This window comes from Danio aesculapii, chromosome 13 (assembly GCF_903798145.1).
Source record: "Danio aesculapii chromosome 13, fDanAes4.1, whole genome shotgun sequence".
In the NCBI taxonomy this organism is placed as follows: domain Eukaryota; kingdom Metazoa; phylum Chordata; class Actinopteri; order Cypriniformes; family Danionidae; genus Danio; species Danio aesculapii.
In genome coordinates this window covers 23,118,686-23,142,254 of record NC_079447.1, presented here as the reverse complement: position 1 = coordinate 23,142,254, position 23,569 = coordinate 23,118,686, and the positions used below count along the sequence as shown (strand labels likewise).

General features: G+C 35.0%; 2 protein-coding genes across 3 annotated transcripts; both read left to right on the top strand.

The window, feature by feature from the left end:
* qrfpra (pyroglutamylated RFamide peptide receptor a) lies at positions 1-9,790 on the top strand. The gene is made up of 6 exons (XM_056471514.1): positions 1-340; positions 2,960-3,118; positions 3,241-3,302; positions 5,677-5,912; positions 9,119-9,216; positions 9,300-9,790. The coding sequence occupies exons 1-6, from the start codon at positions 1-3 to the stop codon at positions 9,671-9,673; spliced, it is 1,269 nt and encodes a 422-aa protein (XP_056327489.1). The 3' UTR covers positions 9,674-9,790.
* A 2,426-nt stretch (positions 9,791-12,216) lies between these two features.
* On the top strand, positions 12,217-16,375 carry rps24 (ribosomal protein S24). Of its 2 annotated transcripts, XM_056470994.1 has the most exons (6): positions 12,217-12,293; positions 12,935-13,000; positions 13,088-13,297; positions 15,129-15,242; positions 15,804-15,832; positions 16,298-16,375. In XM_056470994.1, exons 1-5 carry the CDS (start codon positions 12,291-12,293, stop codon positions 15,807-15,809), a joined length of 399 nt encoding a protein of 132 aa, XP_056326969.1. In that variant the 5' UTR covers positions 12,217-12,290; the 3' UTR covers positions 15,810-15,832; positions 16,298-16,375. The 2 variants fall into 2 exon arrangements, with proteins under 2 accessions (XP_056326969.1, XP_056326970.1); XM_056470995.1 differs by lacking the exon at positions 15,804-15,832.
* The last annotated feature ends 7,194 nt before the right edge of the window (positions 16,376-23,569 follow it).

The following is a 23,569-nucleotide window of genomic DNA, read 5'->3' as shown; positions in this document are numbered from 1 at the left end:
ATGGGGGATAAGAAGATTACTCCCGAAGTGCTGGAGCAACTACTACAGTTTTACAACCTCACCCGTCAGGAGTTCATCGAGACGTACCAGATCGAGCCGCTGGTTTACATCCCGGAGTTACCCGCTGGCGCCAAAACTACGTTTGTTCTCGTGTACACGGTGATTTTTCTGCTGGCTCTCGTCGGAAACAGTGTCGTTGTGTATATTGTGTTAAGAAAGCGAGGTATTCAGACCGCCACGAATATCTTCATCTGCTCTCTAGCCGTCAGCGACCTGCTCATCTCTTTCTTCTGCATCCCATTCACTCTCCTGCAGAACATTTCTTCTGAATGGTTCGGTGGTGAGTAGCCTGTCACTTAAAACGCTGTTTTGTGTGTTGTTGTGGTTGAAAACTTTTAGGGTTCGTTTCATTATAAGAAATCTGTTAAATGATAATGATGAAATGATGACTGACTGATTGATGCATTTGATAACTACTATTTCAGTGAGTGTCTTAATGACAGGATACTTCATGATATGATCAAATAATAATAATCATTATTATCATTAAATATTTTTCATTTTTGTCAACTCATTTCTATTATAAAAACATAGCTTGAAAAGATTCTGATGTTGCGTGTATTTATTTATTTTTGCAGCTGATAACTAGTAAATTTCAAAGTAAATTTCTTAAATAAATGATGTGGATAATCATAATATCATGTGTTCTATTCTGTGTTGTTGATCATGTGAGGGTTTACTGAATTACATACACGCACACACACGCATGCATGCATTCTGCATGTTTGTTATGCCTCTCTGACATGCGTTATTTAGTTTTTAATTTAACAACATTGCTTCACTCCCCTTAAGGAAATACTAACAATGTAATACTAACAACAAGAATTTAATTTGATTTAATTCAAGAACTAAACCATTAGAAGTATCTTCAATCCATTAGATCTTGACAAATATGAGTGAATGTAGATTCTAGTTGGCTATTTTACCATTATTACTGAAAATCTTGGTTTAGTTGTAATTGAATTCATTTCAATCCTAGTTTATTTGTATATATCAAGTTTCACAATAACTACCCTTCAGTGTGGACATGTCATGGTCAGAATCAGCTTTACAGAAAATAGTAGATAAAACAGAAAAGAAAAAACTAACAAAGCAATTTGGAAACACTGCAAATTATGGAAAAAGAATTCAACAGATCTCAATGAAGTTTGGAGCGCATATTTGATGCATAAGAAGCGGTAGTGTAAAGTAACAAATTACAAACACTCAACTTACTGTAACAGTAGTTTTTGTCAGAAATTCTACTTTGCTAAGTAGTTTTAAAATGTGTACTTTTACTTTTCCTTGTACATTTTTAATGCAGTATTGGTACTTTTACTCCACTACTTTCCTTCAAATTGCAATCACTACTATATTTTTTAGAAATTAGAAAAATCAGTCCTGCAAGTTGAATCAAATCGCACATAGAAAGTAAATCGTATCATAATGAACAACCTCAAGACATGGGCAATTTATAATTGCAGCAAACTGTTTGGAAGCATTAAAAGTGTCCAAGACGATGTCCAAAATCTTTACATGCATTGACCCAGAAACTGTTTAGATGCATATCACTGATGAGAAGAAGACAGATGTTTACTGTATAATGACCGAAACTTAAACACCCAGCAGGCACAAGACATCAACATGACGTCAGATTGATGTTGTACCCCAACATCGTGGGGACGTTGCATTTTGTTTGGTAACAAATATTGGGTTGGCATCAGAAACCAACGTCAGACCGACGACATCAATGTCCAACCTAAAAGCTACCAAATATGTTAATGTATGTAACAGTACTGATCTTACAGCTTGATGTTGTGTGGACGTTACCACCATGACGTCTATCAGATGTTGGATTTTGGTTATCATACCTGACAAATAAATGTCAATATCGGACATCAATATGACGTTAGTTTAAGATGTTGGCTCGGCGTTGGATTTTGGTCCCCTTCTAACACAACCTAAAATCAACCAAATATATGCATCATTTGATGTTGTTATTGGGCATCAAAATATCGATGTCCTTAGATGCTGGCTAGACATTGAATTTTGGTCACCTGATATCACAACCTAAATCTAACCTAATTTTAACGTCTTATGACGTTGTGTGCCTGCTGGGCAATAACTAAATGCACTACAGAATGTTACATTTACACACATCCACAAATTACATGTAAATGCATCAGCTTTTTACAGCGTGATACTTACTCACTACTCTTGAGTACTTTTGAAAGAGCTACTTTTTACTCATACTTTAATATCCACAAGAGATACTTTTACTCTACTTGCACTACATTTTTAGGCAAGTAATGGTACTTTTACTTAAGTATGATTTTTTCAGTACTCTTTTCACCACTAATAAGAAGTTAAAATGCACACCTATAAATCCAATACTTCTTTACTAAAAGGAAATAGGTCCATAAACTGTTTATTAAAATAAGTTTTATTATTAAATTAAAAATAGTTATTTTAGTTTTTTTATTTCACAAATTTTCCAGCCAGGTTTTAATGAACTTGCAATAATGTTGAAAATACAGAACTTTCAGTTGTGATATGTAAAAAAGATTTCAGTTCTTATATGTCCTCTGCTTATAAACTCATAAATAAACAATTGGGATCGGTTCATGAGATCGGCCAGATTAGCGAGTACCGATCGAGTCATGAAATGTGATTATCGTCCGATACTGATCTCCGGCCAATCGATCGGAGCATACTTTTCAGTTCATATAAAAAATTGAGGTTCCACAGTATATAGTGTCCTTTTAAAAGAAATAATATTTACATGCAATAATAATACATGCTAATATAATGTAATAATCATACAATGAAGTGTATTTGTGTTACAGGTGTTTGTTGTCTTTGAAGTTCTGTGTTATTTCAATAAAAACAAAAGTCTGAGGAATTGGTCTTTTGCTTGCAGGTGTGCTGGTGTGTAAAACTGTCCCATTTGTTCAGACCACTGCTGTAGTGACCGGCATCCTCACAATGACCTGCATCGCTGTGGAGAGATACCAGGGCATCGTACATCCTCTGAAAATCAAAAGACAATGCACCCCGCAAAGAGCATATCGAATGCTGGGTGTGTAGTTTTTCACAACCATCACCCTTCCATTGTTTATTCACATTTCAGTCGCTTTGGCAGTATTTGATCATGCATCTATGCATAAAGCACCTCAATAATGGAGTTTCATTCTCTGTTAGGGGTTGTCTGGATCGCAGCCATGATGGTTGGATCACCAATGCTTTTTGTTCAACAATTAGAGGTACTCTTTGGATTATTTGGCTGAAATGTTCCATTTGAACCTTTTTTAATTCAAAACATCTCTGTCCAAACATTAGTTAGTATTCAGTCACTGGCACCGCAGCACCTATGTGCACATTTTTTGTGGGTGCATTACCATAACAAAAGGATTATTCTAGGTTTCACTTGTTTATGCAAAACGTAATTCATGCAATTTAGTGGTTTTTATTGACAAGGGTGATCATTAAGTTTAAGGAATAATTAAAAGAATTGAAAAAAGTATCATTATTTTTTATCTGCACGTTATGCAAAAGCTTTTGTTTCTGTTGAGTAAATATGTCTGTTTTCTTTTTAATATTGTGTTTAACGTAACCACAAGTTTATAAAATTGTCTTGATGACTTAAATTTCAGACTTAAATCAGATTTATATCACAAAGCATGCTTTTTGCATAGGACTGGAAGTTGAAATGAATGGTGTGTCCAAAATCGCGTAATGACTGAGTACACTGTAAAAATACCTGTTAATTAAAACAGTTCAGGTTTTTTTTTTTTGGTTGTGAATTGCATTATGGGACCTGGGTCTCTGCTCTGTCGACTTTTGATGTTGAAAATTCAACTCTACAGTAAAACAACGTGACTTTTATTGACATTTTAGTAGTTTGAAATAATATAGTCTTTAAGAAACAATCTTTTCCTAGTGATGGGTTGCAGCTGGAAGGGCATCCACTGCGTAAAACATATGCTGGATAAGTTGGTGGTTCATTCTGCTGTGGCGACCCCAGGTTCACAAAGGGACAGAGCCAAAAAGAAAATGAATGAATGAATGAATGAATGAATGGGTGAATGAAAGAAATAATCTACCTGTATAGAGAAATAAGTCTGTAAAATAACAGAAAATGTACTGTCAGTTTATTACAAGTTTTTTTTACCATAATATACAACACCAACACAGACAATATATCACTTTAAACTATTAAAAATGTTAACAAAAGTCTCTTTTTCAAACTTACCGTCTACAAAGCTGCTGGAAGAAAGATCAAGGACCCACAATTCAATTAAAAAACCTAAATAAATGAAGGAAAAAAAAAATGAATTGCAAAGTACGGAAAATCTCTAATATATGGATACTTTTCACAGTGTAGTAAATTTGAATTTGAAAAAAATAAAAACATTTAAAAATTATATTGTATTTAATACAGAAAATAATATATTTGTTATTTTTTATTTTTATGATTGGTAATGATGTTCCCTAAAGAACCTTTGCTATTCAAAGAAACCATTTATAAATTGTTAGATTGAAAAAAAAATGCTCTCCAGATGTTTAAATGTTCTTCAGACTAAGAAAAAAATGGTTTCATTTTCTTTTTTAGTCCCTTTCTTTAAAACTGAAGAAGAATCTGATCCTGAACACTGGATTGAGAATTTTGAGCAGAATTGTTTTTCATCTTTTTTAGTGAAAGGAAATACATTTTGGTGTTAATCACAAATTTGTGACAATCACAATTGTAATAATTGTTACTAATAATACACCTAATGTATTGAGTTAATCAAACAAAAGCATTAGAGGTTGTCTTAACTTAACCTGGGGATACTCATCTTGAGGCCTCCAGAGATTGATGCGATCCAAGGCCTATAAAGAAATGATACCAAGGTATCCATAATCCTGGACCAGGCTATATCCTGAGCAGATGCTGTGGTGGTCATGGAGGAGCGGAGAGCATGAGACTGATTCCTGAAAGGATGCTGTCACTCCAGTGACAGACGAGTCTTCGCATTGATCCTGTGGGCCAGCCTGAACACCCGCTGGTGACCTACTCACACCTGCAGCTTCTCCACAATACACGTCCAGCATTCTCCAGTCTCTGGCGCCTAAATGTTTGGCCAGAGGGAAAATGGTCGTGCCCAACTAAGCCTGCTTTCGCTCAAGGTTTTTTCCTTCATTTTCATCAATTGGTTAAGTTTTGTTCCTCGCCCCTGTTGCCACTGGCTTGTTTTGTTTGGGACTTGTAGAGCTGCGCATCGATGGATTTGCTCTTCAGTGTTTGGGCTTTCAACAGTGAAAATTAAACCACACTGACCTGAACTGAACTGAACATCAACTCTGAAACTGGACTGACACTGTTTTAAATTTACTTGAACATCTTTCTTAAGCTGCTTTGGCACAATCTACATTGTAAAAGCGCTATAGAAATAAACATGAATTGAATTGAATTAACTCAATCAGATTGATGCAAACTTCTGTGTTCATTTTTTAAACAAAACACGAGTTCTTCAGAATGTAAAGCCGTCATGCCTCTACTAGATCATTCACATCATAATTTTGCATGCCACTGCCACAGCTATATTAATAATGTTTTTCAAACTTGCTAATTTGTTACAAATCTCCTCTGTGCAGGTGAAATATGACTTTCTGTACGATAACCATCATGTGTGCTGTCAGGAGCGCTGGAGGTCGAGCACCCACAGGAAACGATACGCAACCTTCATCTTAGTATTCCTCTTCCTCCTGCCTCTCGCAGCCATGCTCATACTCTACACCAGAATCGGGATTGAGCTCTGGATCCGCAAACAAGTTGGAGACTCTTCAGTCCTCAATGCTATGAACCAAAGGGAGGTCAGCAAAATAGCCAGGTAATTGCTTTCAGGATATATATGTCAATAAAATATGAAATGACCAAAAATAATGCAATCTTTTCACTATATTATGACATATTAAACTGATATATGGAATCTCTAACATGAGTTAAATAATTCTGAATAGGTAAAGACAAGGAAGATTAGGAATTTAGCCATATTAAACACACAACTGAGAGTGAATTGATGCATATTTTACTAAATTTAATTGCAAATGATTATTTCCTAACTAGTTAGAGACCTAGATATTCTCTCACCATTCTGTTGCTTTGGGCTTTTTAAAAAAATGGTCTCTAGTGTTAAAAACATGGGTTTGGCCTTAGTCTGTTAAATAAATAACTGTTTCTTGTCTATTATCTGTTTTTTTAATAGATGATGGGCTGAATACTGTGATAATGGGCTGAATATCAATACAACACAGGTTGTATCAGGTCAAAACTGCAGTGTTAAAAAAAACAACACACCGATTATAAGCTGGTGTGCAAGTTACAATATATAATTTTCATTTAAAACCTTAAATATGCTTATTGTACCAATAAAACTTCTTTACAAACTTTGTTCTGAAGCAGTATTTGGAAATCTGACCAAAAAGGTATAAGACTGTGTATTTAAAAACTACAAGGAAAATGATGAATGATGGTGATCGTTTATTTAAAGTTATTGATTAAAATAGAAACTAATTTTAGGTTATTTTACTATTTTAGGTTTTAGGTATTTTTAGGTTTCTTACTAAATCTGCATCAAAGGGAGAGGATGGAACTAAAGCTTTCATTTAAATGCTCATTCTCTGATTGTTGGACTTTAAAGAAAAGCATCTTGGGTAAAGTACTTTTTGTTTTAGAAAAATGAGTTAAATTGATGGACGACGCAGTGGCGCAGTAGGTAGTGCTGTCACCTCACAGAATGAAGGTCGCTGGTTCGAGCCTCGGTTGGGTCAGTTGGCGTATCTGTATGGAGTTTGCATGTTCTCCCTGCGTTCGCGTGGATTTCCTCCAGCTGCTCCGGTTTCTCCCACAGTCCAAAGACATGCGGTACAGGTGAATTGTGTAGGCTAAATTGTCCGTAGTGTATGAGTGTAAATTAGTGTGTATGGATGTTTCCCAGAGATGGGTTGCGGCTTGAAGGGCATCCGCTGGGTGAAACATGTGCTGGATAAGTTGGTGGTTCATTCCGCTGTGGCGACCCCTGATTAATAAAGGGACTAAGCTGAAAAGAAAATTTAATGAATGAGTTAAATTGATGCAAACAGATGGGTTCAACAAATGCATATGCAAGTGATTAACAACCTCTGACAGGGTTCTAATGCATCTTGGAAGACATAGAAAATTATTTACCAGTTTTCCAGTCCAAACATGCAACATGAAGTTTTGTTGCTAAATTAATTAGCATTTTTTCATCATTTTTGGAGAAAGGCTTCAATAAAGGCTTCATTCCTAAATGAATGCGTGCTTTGTATGAATAGATTTAAACAATGACTCACTATACGATCATTATCTTTAACTTTCTTTAGTATTAAAATAGTTTTTTATAGCTTTTATTGTTATTAATTGTTTGATCAATTGTTTATTCAACATGTATCAATAAATAATTGCATATTTGTTTAACTGTGCTCAAAGTGAAGAGTTAAACATTTGGAGCTCAGTCTTTATTTCTAATTTGGTATTTTTTCTTAAAGGACTATAGTACTTCATATTACTTTATATTAACTCTAATCTTTTAATCCTGTTGAAATGAAATTTGAAAAGTTCTGGAAATTGATATCTAAAAGAATGAGTGGTAAATCTATACTTACATCAGGTCTCTTATTAAAGGTCTGTTAGTTATTGTTATAATATTTTCCATATGGAAAATTTTTTAATTTTGTTTCTTCCACAGCTCAGATATCTGTTTTAGAGAATTAGCATTGGAATATACACTCACTGGCCACTTTATTAGGTACACATGTCCAACTGCTCGTTAACGCAAATTTATAATCAGCCAATCACATGGCAGCAACTCAATGAATTAAGGCATGTAGACATGGTCAAGACGATCTTCTGCAGTTCCAACTGAGCATCAGAATGGGGAAGAAAGATGTTCAAAGAAAGTGACTTTGAACGTGGCATGGTTGTTGTTGCCAGACGGGCTGGTCTGAGATTTTCAGAAACTGCTGATCTACTGGGATTTTCACGCACAACCATCTCTAGGATTTAAAGAGAATGGTCTGAAAAAGAGAAAATATCCAGCGAGCAGCAGTGGGCGCAAGTGCCTTGTTGATGCCAGAGGTAAGAGGAGAATAGCCAGACTGGTTCGAGCTGATAGAAAGGCAACAGTAACTCAAATAACCACTTGTTACAACCGAGGTATGCAGAAGAGCATCTTTGAACGCACAACACGTCGAACCTTGAGGCAGATGGGCTATAGCAGCAGAAGACCACACCTGGTGCCACTCCTGTCTGCTAAGAACAGGAAACTGAGGCTACAGTTCGCGCAGGCTCACCAAAATTGGACAATAGAAGATTGGAAAAATATTGCCTGGTCGGATGAGTCTTGACTTTTGCTGCAACATTCGGATGGTAGGGTCAGATTTTGGCATCAACAACATGAAAGCATGGATACATCCTGCCTTCAGGTTCGGGTTGCTGGTGGTGGTGTAATAATGTGGGGCATATTTTCTTGGCACACTTTAGACCCGTTAGTACCAATTGAGCATTGTGTCAATGCCACAGCCTACCTGAGTAGTGTTGCTGACCATCTCCATCCCTTTATGACCGCAGTGTACCCATCTTCTGATGGCTATTTCCAGCAGGATAATGTGCCATGTCATAAAGCACAAATCATCTCAGACTGGTTTCTTGAACATTTCACTGAGTTCACTGTACTCAAATGGCCTCCACAGTCACCAGATCTCGATCCAATAAAGCAGCTTTGGAATGTGGTGGAACGGGAGATTCACATAATGGATGTGCAGCCGACAAATCTGCAGCAACTGCGTGATGCTATCATGTCAATATGGACCAAAATCTCTGAGAAATATTTCCAGTACCTTGTTGAATCTACGCCACGAAGGATTAAGGCAGTTTTGAAGGGAAAAAGGGGTCCAACCCGGCACTAGTAAGGTGTACCTAATAAAGTGGCTGGTGAGTGTAAGTGTTGGCATATATCAAATAAAAAAATACATGACTGTATGTAAATGATGTACCTAATTGCTCTTTATGCATCAGAAAGAAGCGAAGAGCAATCAAGATGATGGTCACCATTGTCGTGCTGTTTACTGTCTGCTGGGCTCCTTTTCATACAGTTCACATCCTGTTTGAGTACAGTAAGAACATTTCAGTGTTCAGTAAAATATCTGTGCATTTCACAGTACTCTTAAATCTCCTTTTTACTTGTTTTTGTTTTCAGGTTACCTGAACAAGAAGTACGATGACGTCACAGTTAATATGATTATAGCTGTCGCACAGGCCATAGGCTTTTCAAATTCATTCAACAATCCTATTATCTATGCTTTTATGAATGAAAACTTCCAGAAGAACTGCATGTCCACGCTTTCTGTTTGCATTAGGAGGTCCAGCCACCGTGTGGACGTAAAGGACAAATCAAAAGTGCTTTTTTGTAAGTCTGCCAGGCAGGATGAAGAGATCTCCGTCATGCCTAGAATACATATAATCGATCAGGTGCAATATGCAAGATCAAACATGCGAACGTCTATGTCATTTCTAGAGGAGAGAATTTCTGTGGAGAACAATAGGAATCATGCAGGATGTATTAGAGACTGATAGTTATATACATGTATGTATATAGTAAATGTTTTTAAATGAAGTCTCTTATGATCACCAGAGCTACGTTTATTTGACTAAAAATACAGTAAAAACAACAAGAATATTGAGAAATATTATTACAGCAACAGTAACTCAAACTAGTTTATTATATTTTTTAAAAATGATGTATTCTTGTGATAGCAAAGCTGAAAGATAAGCAGCCTTCCCCACAGTTTCAGTATCACGTGATCCTTCAGAAATCATTCAAATACATTCATTTTCTCAAGGGACTCTTTTAGGATGTTGATAACAGTTGTCCTGCTTAACATATTTGTGGCAATTGTGATGCTTTTTTTGATGATCCGCATGCGTTGAAAGATCAAATCTGACATTTGTAATTTGTAATATTTTGTAATAATATGAATGTGTTTACAATCAGTTTTGATATGTTTGCAGTTAACAATAACAAGGTCAATAGTCAAATATATTTAAAAAAAAAAAAAACAAGATTAAGGAAATCTAGCAAATATTGTTGTGTCACTTTTAGCCCACCTGTGTGTTACTTTCGTCCCTGCTGATAGGGTCAAAAGTAACAATGTGCTACTTTTGTTTAAAAAGTGAAGTGATGTTGCAGGTGTTCTACATTGATACAAAATAACATCTGATTTCGATGGACCACTCTTGTGAGCAGGTAACCACAGCAAAAATATATTTCTGCTAAAAGCTTTATCTTTTAAAATTAGGTTTTTATGATAAATGTTAGGCAACACAGTGGCTCAGTGGCTAGCACTGTTGCCACACACCAAGAAGGTCGCTGGTTTGAGTCCTAGCTGGGTCAGTTGGCAATTTTGTGTGGAGTTTGCATGTTCTCCCTGTGTTGGCGTGGGTTTCCTCCGGGTGCACTAGTTTCCCCCACAGTCCAAAGACATGCGCTATATGAATAAGAAATTGGGTAAGCTAAATTGGCCGTAGTGTATGAGTGTGAACGAGTGCATATGGATGTTTCCCAGTGTTGGGTTGCAGCTGGAAGGGCATCCGCTGTGTAAAACATGCTGGATAAGTTGGCGGTTCATTCTTTTGTGGCAACCCCTGATGAATAAAGGGACTGCGTTGAAGGAAAATAAATGAATGAGTAAATAAAAAATGTTACTTTCGTCCCTGCTCTCCCCTAATATCATTACTACTATCAAAACTGACTCTAAAATAAATATATATCATAACTACTATCAATACTGACTCTAAAATTAATATATATCATTACTACTATCAAAACTGATTCTAAAATAAATATATATCATTACTACTATCAAAACTGATTCTAAAATAAATATATATCATTACTACTATCAATACTGACTCTAAAATTAATATATATCATTACTACTATCAAAACTGATTCTAAAATAAATATATATCATTACTACTATCAAAACTGATTCCAAAATAAATATATATCATTACTACTATCAAAACTTTACTCTCAGTTTTGATCAATTTAATACATCCTTGATTATTTTAAACTTTTGAATCATTACAGACTTGTGCATTGGCAAGTGAATGTTTGTGAGCCCCTTACAGAATTGTTGGAAATGTTGAGAATTTTAACAAAATAAGTGAAAACATGCATGTTATTTATTTATTTTATACTCTGCTGAGAAAGACATTTCATATGAAACATTTTTACATATAGTACAGAAGACAGAATGATTTCTGTAATACTGTCTGGAAGTGGTGACCTGGATGTGACTCTTTTTGCTTTGTGATGGTTGATTGGAGTGTTGTTTGTTGTGAACTGCCTGCTGTTCTTTAGAAAAATCTGGAAAATCTTTTCAAGGGGGTATTTTAGTAGCTACTTCTCTGTCTTGCGAACTTTATGTATACATTTTTTTATGTGAAATGCCTTACACGGACAGTACTGCAAACAAGCAAACATTGCATTTATATTAGAGTATTATATTTATGTTTATAATATAATAAACACATGTATATAATTTGATGCTATGTCTCTGCTGTGTAAATAAAATGCTGTCCACCCATACAGTTTTTATTTTAGCATATTGCAATGATAACGTGCACTAAACTTTGAAATAAATCGCACTGTTCTCATTGTCCTGTGTCTTTGGTTTCAGCTGTCTCTGTCGAATCACTTTAAATTGTTTGATACTGTAAAAGTGTAATATTCAGTTAGATTCATTGAAATCCTGCATTAAAGTAAAAAGCAAATAGAAAAATTGTTCGCGACTGACACCTAGCTTTAGAAGCTAGAAATTTCACAGCGTCTACTAGTTTGCTAAACCGTTTCGAGATTTTCAAGTATGTAATTAATATTAAGTTATAAATCGGGAAATAAGAGTATTTTGATTTTAAGCAGTCGTAAAATGACTGTGCATTTATTGATCTTTCGGTTAGGGTTAGGGTAGATACATATTTGAAGTTAGTTAAAATGTTAAATATACCTTTAAGTCTTACGTGTAGAATAAAAATATGTTTTAAACCGTTTTTGAACACAAATTTAACTTGGTATTACTTTTCAGTCAGGCAGTTCCCCAATATACTATACCAGCGCTCAGGCATATTCTCGGGCACCTACAGGTCCTTCTTCCTTTTCCTCGTCCCTGAGCGAGCCGACGCCAAGATGGTGAGTCGAGTGGGGACAAATGAATTCAATAATCTGATTAAATCTTCACCATCCGACGGTATAATAGTGTCATTTTGAGTTTAAAGCACTATAAGCATATACGATGACCAATTTATAGCTTCATTTGGACGACATGCTGTTTATGACCACAACGAAAGATCATAGTTTTTTCAGTTCGTACCATCGTGCTACAGTTATGCACTGCCTGCGCGATGAGGGATAAAAACATTATTGAGTGGGAACATTTGTGTCGGTGGACATAAAATAGTAAATCTATGAAACCTTACCCCTTAAGTTGGCCCTTGTATTTAGTGTCGAGCCTATGAAGCTAACATGGCTAAACTGCTAACCATGGGTCCATGCTGGCGAAGCTAAGGTGTTTTCTACTGTATAGTTATTAGTACATATCTGTAAAATTATTCTGATTTTCGTCAAGTAACTGTTGGATTTTTTTTGTAACAATATATTGCTGTGAAGTATCTTTCGAGTTAGAAATGAAGCTGTCATGACAAGAAGTATGAAATATGTTCTTTGAGAAAAGCTCTCATGCAAGTTTAACTCGTCGTTTTTGTTGAGATGTGATATTATAATTGCTAGATTTAAGTGAACTTTTTAATCAGGATATCAATGTCACTTTGCAGAACGACACAGTCACTGTCAGGACCAGAAAGTTTATGACAAACCGGCTGCTTCAGAGGAAGCAAATGGTAAGTGGTTGGCAATTTTAATTTCTTTGGTTACTGAAATTAAAATGTCTTAAGATGGATTTGCTCATTCGTGTTTTATATTTTCAGATTGTCGATGTCCTGCATCCGGGCAAAGCAACAGTCCCTAAAACAGAGATCAGGGAAAAGCTTGCAAAAATGTACAAAACAACCCCTGATGTGGTGTTCGTCTTTGGCTTCAAAACACAGTTTGGTGGTGGCAAGACAACAGGATTCGGCATGATCTACGATTCGTTGGACTACGCCAAGAAGAATGAGCCCAAATACAGGCTGCAGAGGGTATGCCGTTTTACTGATGCTTATAGTGCTGCATGATTAATAATTATAAAGTTGAAGTATTAAGGTACTACCTTTTGCACCGTTGTCTTAAAACGAGAAAATAGGCTTGTTAATTATTTTTTTTAATTTAATTTATTTTTTTGTTGTTGCTGCTTTCTAAAGCAAGTTCTCTAAACATTTAAAAGAGTTCACACAAAAAAATTAAAAACTGTCATTAACTCACCCTTAACATGTTTCAATCCTTAGAGTTTTTTTCCGTTTACCCCCAAAATATATTTTGAAGATTGAGTGTTTTTCGAATAAAGTAAAACAAATCCTGCGGAAGACAGTGGTCTCTTGTTTTCATCATTATTCAAAATATCATGTTTAAAAAGTAACTCTAAGGTGAAATGAGTACTTGACATGAAGTTTGGTCATGTAGCATAAATAAGTTCTTCAATGTAAAATTCATGCATCATGACATGACATAGCGGAATTTAAATAATTTAAAGATTAAAATGTAGACTGAAAATATTAATTTGAATGTTATGTAAAGTCACAGCAGAATGTAGCATCATATGACCATTATAGCATCCAAAGTATATTTGCCAAAAGTCTAGTAACAAACTTAAGTGTGATTGGTAAAAAAACTGTGTGTTATGTCGGATGTTCCAGGCATTTTGTGTTTTTAGTGTGAATTTGGGAATGCAACATTACAACCAGTTTTCTAAATTTCTAACGAGAGATTCTTATAAACCATCTCTTGTCAGCAAAACAAAATTCTATTTATGAAAATGCAATGGCGTCCAGATTCCACATTTAGAAATAACAGTAATTTCACTTCTAGTAGGAGATCACAATTGAGTGGCTCCATAAAGATTCCAAAGCAAACCATCAGTCAGTTGTCAACAATCAAAAAAGAAAATCAAGGAAAGTTGCATTTTAGCAAATTTTTGAAAATCCAGGGCGATTTTTAAGTAAAATGAGTAGACTTTTTTTTTACCATGATTTACTTTCCACTAACTTAGAATCACTGTTGAGTGCCCAAATGCATTTCCATAAAACTACATTTTCCTTTTGCTGGTCCATCAACATGCTAGGTTTTGGCCATTTGTCAGCAAGATGGTTTGACTCATTTTTGAATAATTTAAAGGAATAATTGAAAATTTACATTCTTCTATTATTTTCTTACTGCTCCAACTTGTTTCAAACCAGTTTAAGATTTTCACCTATTGAAACCAAAGATATACTGAAGAGTGTTGGAAAAAAAAAACAGCCAAAGATGTTAAGTTTTGTTTTTGCTATGAATGTCAACAATTAATACATTTTATAGACATTTAATAAAAATTAACATTTTTCATAATTTTATGCTTTGATTAACAGAAATTGAAATTCAAAAACAATTGTAGCTAACTGAGTAAATGTGAGATTTTTTTTATTTGTTTTTTTTTGGAAAATGTCCTTCTAATATAATCGTTTTTTGTTAGTTTTATGTGGATTGTATAGGTCAGAATATGAGATTTGCTCTTTAGACATTTTTTTGTGTGCTTGATTTAATTCCATATTTTGAATTTAAACAAGCCATATGGAACAATGGCTTAAATATGACGATTTAAGATTATGTATAGTAACTTGCGCGCGCGTGTGTGTGTGTGTGTATATGTATATATATGTGTGTGTATGTTTAATGATATAGACAGCAAAATTGTATTGCCATTGGAACACCAAAGGGTCTCTTTGAACTTAAAGTTTTTTTGAGTGACCTCCATGAGGAAATTACTTGTGATCTATTTAGTAAATTGTACATCAGACATATGAAGCTTGTTTTATAAAACTTGTATTTTCTTTATAGCATGGCCTTTATGAGAAGAAAAAGACATCCAGAAAACAGCGCAAGGAACGCAAGAACAGAATGAAGAAAGTTAGAGGCATCAAGAAAGCATCTGTTGGTGCTTCTGGCAAAAAGGTAATGTTCATCTTTGTTATTCTGTGTAGGATTGAGACCCATTTTTCTATCTTCTGCCTGTCATGGATGTTTTTGTCGTCATTGTCTTGGTTTTAATGTGTAATTTGTCATCTTTCCTTCTTGATCAAATGTACTTCTGGACTGTAGAAGGTAAACACTTTCACAAGTAGACTAACTGCTGTGGAAGGAGAGTCTGGAGTGATCTGTAAAGTTAACTCCAAACATTTAGCTGCTTTGTTGATGGCTAATGCTATTGACCCCAGTTTATGGTTGAAAATAATTCTTACAGGCACCTTTATTTAATCCCACTTAAGTAGTGAATAGAGCGCTTACTAATAGTGATGTGCTGACGTAATAGTAGTGATCAGTAGCACAAGCAAAACAGCAGGATTTACAAATTCATGCAGCAGTCAAATAGACTGTTTTTTGGGGCTGTTGATCACAAACCCAGCATGAAATGAAGGCCTGTGTTTTAGCAGTTCTAGACATGAGTAGTTTTAGTTGAAAGATCTCATTTTGTCCAATCTTTTACCTTCTTTTGCCTCCCCTGGACCATTACAGAAGTGAAAGGCTTGAGTTTTCAGGAGAAGGTAGAGTGGAAATCGGCATGGTGTGCTGATGTGATCCACTTTTACCACTTAACTTGAAGTGCTTTGCATGTTCAATCCCAATGCCTTACCCCCCTCACTTGCAGATATTCAAAGGAACCGGTGTCTCTAACAGATTTGAAAAGAAAAAAAAATCTGCTGAATGCACAAACTGTTCGTCAATTGATTTGACTCACTAATTTGTAGCATGCTGTGTGTGGTTAGCATTCACTCATTTGAGGTAAACTAGCCACTTTGACTGCATGTCTGCAAGTGTGTCCGTACCCACTGGATTATTCAGAAACAACCCATCCCTCAAAATACTCCCTCTTAAAGAGAGCCTTTGTCCTTGATAAATGTGATGTTTAGGGATTATGTAGAAATTATTTGTCCGTGATAGGCTGATGTAGTTTTAGATTGGTGAAGTGTTGTATAAATCTCACTGTATTCTCATCTTTGCTTTTACAGTAAGACCTTCAGGGAAGACCATCAGCCTGAAAATGTTCTTGTACATTGTCATCGAATAAATTCTTTAAAAAAAGTGGATCCTGATGTCTTTGAGTGCTCAATTAGGAGTGCAGGATTACATTTTTTCCCTGGAATGTTTATTAACGTAGTTTATCCAATGATTAAGAATAAGTATGCAAGTCTGAAGAGATTGTTAAAATTCATACCAATGGAAGCTTTCTACAGTAACATTTGTGAATTCAGGGACATCAACCCTGCCTGCTGTCTTGCTATTGAACTAGATGCTCATTTATAAATTCACCTGACCTCCTCCACATTCTGCTGTTCTAAAATGTAGAGGTGATTGTAAACAGTTTCTTTTTATCAAATTCATATTGATGACATGCAATGGCTAGAGTCTTCCACATTTAGAACAGGGTGTCTGCAGGGTCTTAATGTCTTAAATTTTAAAAGCTAAAATTTTAGGCCTTAGTCTTAAATTCACTGAAATGTTGTGTTGAAGGTCTTAACATTTTAAATGGGTCTTAATTTTCCTCTGTCCAAGTAAAGCTACCCAATCTGCCCAATATTCATTCAATCTCAAACAATCATATATATTTATTTATTTTTTATTGCAAAGAGAACTGTCATTAGACCATTTTTACAGCAAATTGTCCACATTTAATTTTCTAATCAGGAAAAGAAAAAAATAATTGCACAATTCCTCATGGTATAAACAGAAATGTTTACCTTTACATGATTTTCCATTTATACAAAAACTATTTACAGAATTACAGGAGGGGGAGCAGACGTATTTATGAATAAACATGAAATAGTCGAGGTTTTATAACAGAAAAGCATTGTAATTGGAGTTATGCTCAATCCATTCAGACAGAAAGCTGACAAATGTGTATTTTTGGTCATCCATGTAATCTAAAAAATATATAAGAAATATATTGTTTTGACAATGGCTAAGAAATAACTAAATTTGATGATTATTATTTTTATTTTCTGCTGTTGTGGCAAGCTAAAACTAAAAAACGGGCCATTAAAAAATCCCCAGTGTTTAGCTCTGCACAAGTCTACAACTTCATTCATGGTGCTCTTAAAAGGGAGTCTTAAATTTGACTTGATGAAACCTGTAGAAACAGTTAATAATAGTAATTTCAGTTATTGTTGATCACGATTGTCTGTAATAAAAAAAAAAAATAATAAAATTCCACACGTTACTGTTGAAAATGTAAGGTCAGAAGATTTTAAAGTGAATGCTTTAATTCAAGGATGCATTAAATCAATAGTAACGGTAAAAGTATGCCTTTGTCCTTTTAGAATTCTGTTTGTCAAAGAATGTAATGGTTATTTTAAATCAATTTTGTTTTTGTGCTAAGCTTTACAAGCGGCAGTTGTGAACTAACAAGTTTCTGTTGGCAAAGTTTTACGGTAATACTATTCATGCCTATATCAAGCGTTCACTGCATAAAATATCAAGCAGTGGTGTAATTGACAGTAGAATGGACACAGATAGCAGAATAGCACTTGAACAGTGTGGTGCAAATGCCAGCTCACAGATTTCCAACGGACTCCTCATCTGGTTAATTCCTCCTCCCTAAAACCATTTTTTTTTTCATAGGGCTTTCTTCCATATTTTGATCAGTGGTAACTAATTACAAATTTCCAACAGAATCTAGTTTTTCTAAGCAGCATTTCTCTGTGTCAATGCCATTAATTATAAATCTGACCTGTCCAAGGTTCTCTAATGGGTATGGGGAGAGGGAACGGGGCAAAAGAAAAAGAAAACAAGTCTTGTGCAAATGATGTCTTTAGGGTTCCCATGTAACCACAGTAACCCTGGGCTCCAGTCTGCAGAGAGCTGAGTTTTGGCCTAGTGATTTGTGATTCACAAAAATAGCAAACCGGAGGGGGAAATCGGAGGATTTTATGCCTGTTTGTGTTCTTTCCTCTGGGCATTGCCTTTCTCTGAGGAATATTTTATTGACATTGCGCACAGGTGAACTTTAAAGCACATACTGAGTGTGCTCTGATGCATTATTAGGAATATCAATATGCATTGTGTAACATTCTTCACACTAATTGGTGCTATTACATTAAACATAAAATTAAAAGATCATCTTGATATTCAGTTGTTGCTTTCAAGGATTCCTTGGCATTTAGACTCAACTAAGCCCTCTCCAATGCAACTGTTGATCAAGGGTAGGAATGCTGGGATTTATTTAGCTTTATGGATATTTATGCAACATGCGCCCAAGACCTGTTTGACATTTTCTGAAGAGTGTTTCATTAGCATCCCCATAAAAAAGCTATTAAAAATGCACATAATCACAGTGGATAACAATAGTGCTTTCCCAAAGGATCTCGGAGGTTCGCATTGCATTAGAACATTTATTTGCCTGGCAGATGTCTTTACCTTGGGCAATTTCGCAGTAATTAAATTGTGACACTGCTTATGTCTGCTTTCAAAGCCATATGATTTTTGTTTTCGAGGAAGATCATTTGTTACACCAGGAATTGATTGATTTTTAAACCTCTGAGAGTGTTTTGAGATTCAAATAAAAGAGACTTCACCCCCAAATGAAAATTTGCTGAATGAAAATGTACGCTCCCTCAACCCAATATGCAGTTGACCTTTTCTTTCAGCTGAATATTAAAGGTGGTTTAGCTGAAAATGTGGTTTTGGTGGTTTTTATAATGCAGGTACTAGCTGAGAGTTTAAAATGAATTTCTTTCTGCCTTAAATATTATTTCAATTAACGATAAATAAGCATTTTTAATCCATTAAATGAAGAAAAAGTCACTAAAACAACTAAAGAAATCCTACAGAAAATGTGCGAAGTCCACCAAGATCAAAGAACCTGAAAATACAGTGAGACTGTGTACGGATAAATGCCCAATGTCTTTACAGGTTTGTTATAACCTCATCAAGCATTACAAGAGATTTAGAGCTGTTATCTTGGGCAAGTTGAGGGTTATAAAACATCAAATAAAACAATGCCTACAATTGAAAAAAATATTTAATTTATGCGTTTTCTTACTCAAAATCTTTTATTTGTTAGATTTTGTGATTTCATTTATGAAATTTATAGCTAAGCAATACAGCTTTCCTAGCTCATATATATATCATGAGTGGCAATTTTGACCAAAACTATATAAAGGAAAATAAAACTACATTATTCTTGGCCTATATAAAGGGAATTCCCAAATGTGCTATAATAAAACTCAGATTTGTCTTAAGTCACGCACAACAAAATGGCACAAATGAAAATGGAGAATTTTTTTTTTTAAATACACTCACTGGCCACTTTATTATGTACAATATTTAGGTCCAACTGCTTGTTAATGCAAATTACTAATCAGCCAATCACATGGCAGCAACTCAATGCATTTAGGCATGTAGACTTGGTCAAGACGGTCTGCTGCACCTCAACCTGAGCATCAGAATGGGGAAGAAAGCTGATTTAAGTGACTTTGAACGTGGCATGGTTGTTGGTGCCAGACGGGCTGGTCTGAGTATTTCAGAAACTGCTGATCTACTGAGATTTTCACACACAACCAGAATGGGTTTACAGAAAATGGTCCAAAAAAGAGGAAATATGCAGTTCTGTGGCTGCAAATGCATTGTTAATGCCAGAGGTCAGAGGAGAATGACCAGACTGGTTCGAGCTGATAGAAAGGCAACAGTAACTCAAATAACTACTCGATACAACCGAGGTATGCAGAAGAACATCTCTGAATGCACAGCATGTCCAACCTTGAGGCGGATGGGCTGTAGCAGCAGAAGACCACACCGGGTACTAGTAAGGTGTACCTCTTAAAATGGCCGGTGAGTGTATATTAGCAAAGAAATATTTTACCCAGGACAACCTACCACAATTTTTTATTGTTTTCTCAGCCACAAAACAGTGATCAACATTTGAAATAAGTAAAAAAATTGCCCTAAGACAAGAATGGGTGTTCAATAAATGTTGACTACTTCGATACTGGGCCTGCCTCAGTATACCATCTGGAGGAACGGATATTATTTTGTTTTACGTGTATACATTTTTAGACCTTCAAGCCACTTACCTGCATTTTATGAACCACCAAGGACCATGGTTTCAACAAATAATCTTTTATTATATATATATATATATATATATATATATATATATATATATATATATATATATATATATATATATATATATATATATTTACATTTAGTCATTTACATTTAGTCATTTACATTTAGTCATTTAGCAGACGCTTTTATCCAAAGCGACTTACAAATGAGGACAAGGAAGCGATTCACACAACTATAAGAGCAGCAGTGAACAAGTGCTATAGACAAGTTTCAGGTGTGTAAAGTCTAAGAAGCAAAGCGTTAGAAAAATTTTTTTTTTTTTTTTTTGGAGAGAGAGAGGGCACAGTTAGTGGTATAGCCAGAGAGGCAGTTGCAGATTAGGAAGGAAAGTGGAGACTAAACAATTAGTTATATATATATATAACCTTTGATTTGGCCGGCCATCCCATCTGAGAAAAGAGGGGGAATGGTGAATGATGTGGATGGTTTAAAGATATTCTTTCCAAATTAATGTAAACTTTTTTTTGTTTGTTTAATTAAGCTACAAAAAAGATGACCGAAATTAACTATTTCATTTTAAATGCTGTAGTTTAGTTTAAAATGTACATACTGAGGACAATGCAGAGAATTTGGTAAGCAAATCAAGGATTCTGCTTGACTAGTGTATTCAGCATTGAACTCCACTGTGTTATAAACAGTTGTTTATGTTTTCATTGCAATAAGTTATAATTAAAAAGTTATACTGTTAATATGATTCAAAGTGATGTTTCTATTTATTTTTAAATATTATGAAATAAATTAGGAAATGACCCATAGCAACTTTAATGTAAAATAGTTTAGTATATTTATCGCCCCATGGCTCTCAAGGACATTTGATTTTTGCCCTTCATACGAAAAACTTTGGGCACCCCTGGCCTACACTTTTAATAAAAGGTACCCTTTCACATATACACTTTTATTTTACCAATGCAGAGTATTTAAGGGAAAATACAGTACAAATGATGCATGCTAGATGTTACTGCCATAGACACAGTTTTTTTTTATACCAGAGTGTAAACTTGAAAGTTGTTGTTTTGTCACCCTCATGTACTTGTGTGACTGACTTTCTTTTATGCAACTGCTGCGGTCCACTGATTCTTGACTTGAATATCCAGCAGAAAATGGTACTTTGTGTTTCACAGAAAAAAAAAAGATAACCGAAAGCATTTGAAGGTGAGAATTTCATGTTTTGTGTGATTGTTATGCTATAGCTGATTGGGCCATGGCCGGATTTAAGTTATTGGATTTTTCCACAACTTAATAATTTATTTAAAATTAAGTGATTTAAAGACATTTTAAAACAACCAAACATTGTTGGAATTTTATTCTAAACTATATTTTTATATAGCTCAGTTGGAGGTTTGTTGCACTGTAATTTCGACATCTCTAAAATATCTTTAAACTTATGTAGTGAACAGGCTTTTATATATTGTGCTCATACATATAATTGTGTTTTCTCCTCATATTTGGAACAATAAAAATATTATATATATATATATATATATATATATATATATATATTATACACATACATACATCTTAGGGATGGAACCACGAGGCTATATATATATATACATACATACACTATTGTTTTTGGTGCAATCCCTGATTGTGTTATACCTTTAGTCAAATCTGGCCCTAAAGGTTCTTTAGATTCTTTTATTTTTAACAGCACAAACCAAACTCTTCTCAGTTCTATGTCAAACAAAGATTTTTGCTTGGTTATTAATAGTTCTCGGATCTCTTTACCTGCTTGCATAGGTGTTTGGAATAATATATTTGGTGACAGATTGGGAACAGCTTTGGCTTCGGTAAAAAATATTTTTATCTAATAAATCTGTAGAAGTCTCAATCAAAATCATTTATAATTGCTACCCAATGTATACAAAACTAGCTAAATTTAATAACAATTTTTTCCCTAAATGCTCATTTTGTACTCAATATGACGAAACACTGGGAGTGTCCTTACTGTAAAGTGGTTTGGGTTGACTTTTCCAATTTCGTTAAATTCTTTTTTCCAAACTTTTGTATATCCCCAAAAATTGTATCCTTTGGTTACTCTCTGAGCTTAGATACTTCTCATTGTAAATTTATTACTAATTTATTGCTTTTTCTAGCTACATTTTACATCCATAAATGTAAATTTTTCAAAGAAACACCCTTACTTTTTTTTCCCTCCGGGTGCTTCGGTTTCCCCCACAAGTCCAAAGACATGTGGTACAGGTAAATTGGATAAGCTAAATTGTCCATAGTGTATGTGTGTGAATGAGTGTGTATAGATGTTTCCCAGTGATGGGTTGCAGCTGGAAAGGCATTCGCTGTGTAAAACATTTACATTTAGTTATTTAGCAGACGCTTTTATCCAAAGCGACTTACAAATGAGGAACATATGCTGGATAAGTTGGTGGTTCATTCGGCTGTGGCAGCCCCAGATTAATAAAGGGACTAAGCTGAAAAGAAAATGAATGAATGAATGAATGAATGAATGACCCTTACTTTTTTATTTTCAGAAAATATATTGATTTATATGTGAACTCCTTAAAAGACTCTAATAATTATATTTCATGTAAAAACTTAACTTGTTTAATTTGCTGGAATTGTATTTATGTAACCCTTTTTGTGTCTCTGTTCATATTGTAGGTTTGTACATGTTCGTTCTTGCATCGGGAAAAAGTAAATGTCTCTATAAATGCCGCCGAGCAGCCACTAAGCGGCGCCGTTTGCCTTGTTTTAGCGCCTTGACTCTTTGCAATAATCAGTCACACATACCACACACAAAAACACATTCCCTGTGGTGAGGCTGATTCAATATTCCACCAGCTGATTTATGCAGAACAATTCTCCACAGGAATGGCTAGAGCCAGGCAGAGGAGGGGGTAAAAACATCTCAAAAAAAGACTGTGGTAAAAATAATTATCTCTGGTGTCACTGTAGCAACAATCTTTGAGGCTGATGTCAATGAAATATTGAGCAGCACAATCACTTTGAATGTGATCTGAGGAGGGCTGGCGGTGGGTCAGGCAGAGCCACAGGAGCGCGCTCAGAATCTTCCGGAAACGTGGGCTGAATGCAGAGCGGCCGCGCACCACTGTCTGCAGTCATTTAATATGTCAAAACACTCTCGCTTCTCCACGTCCGCGAACCTGGCGTCTGCCAGTTTGCTTTTTCTAAATGAA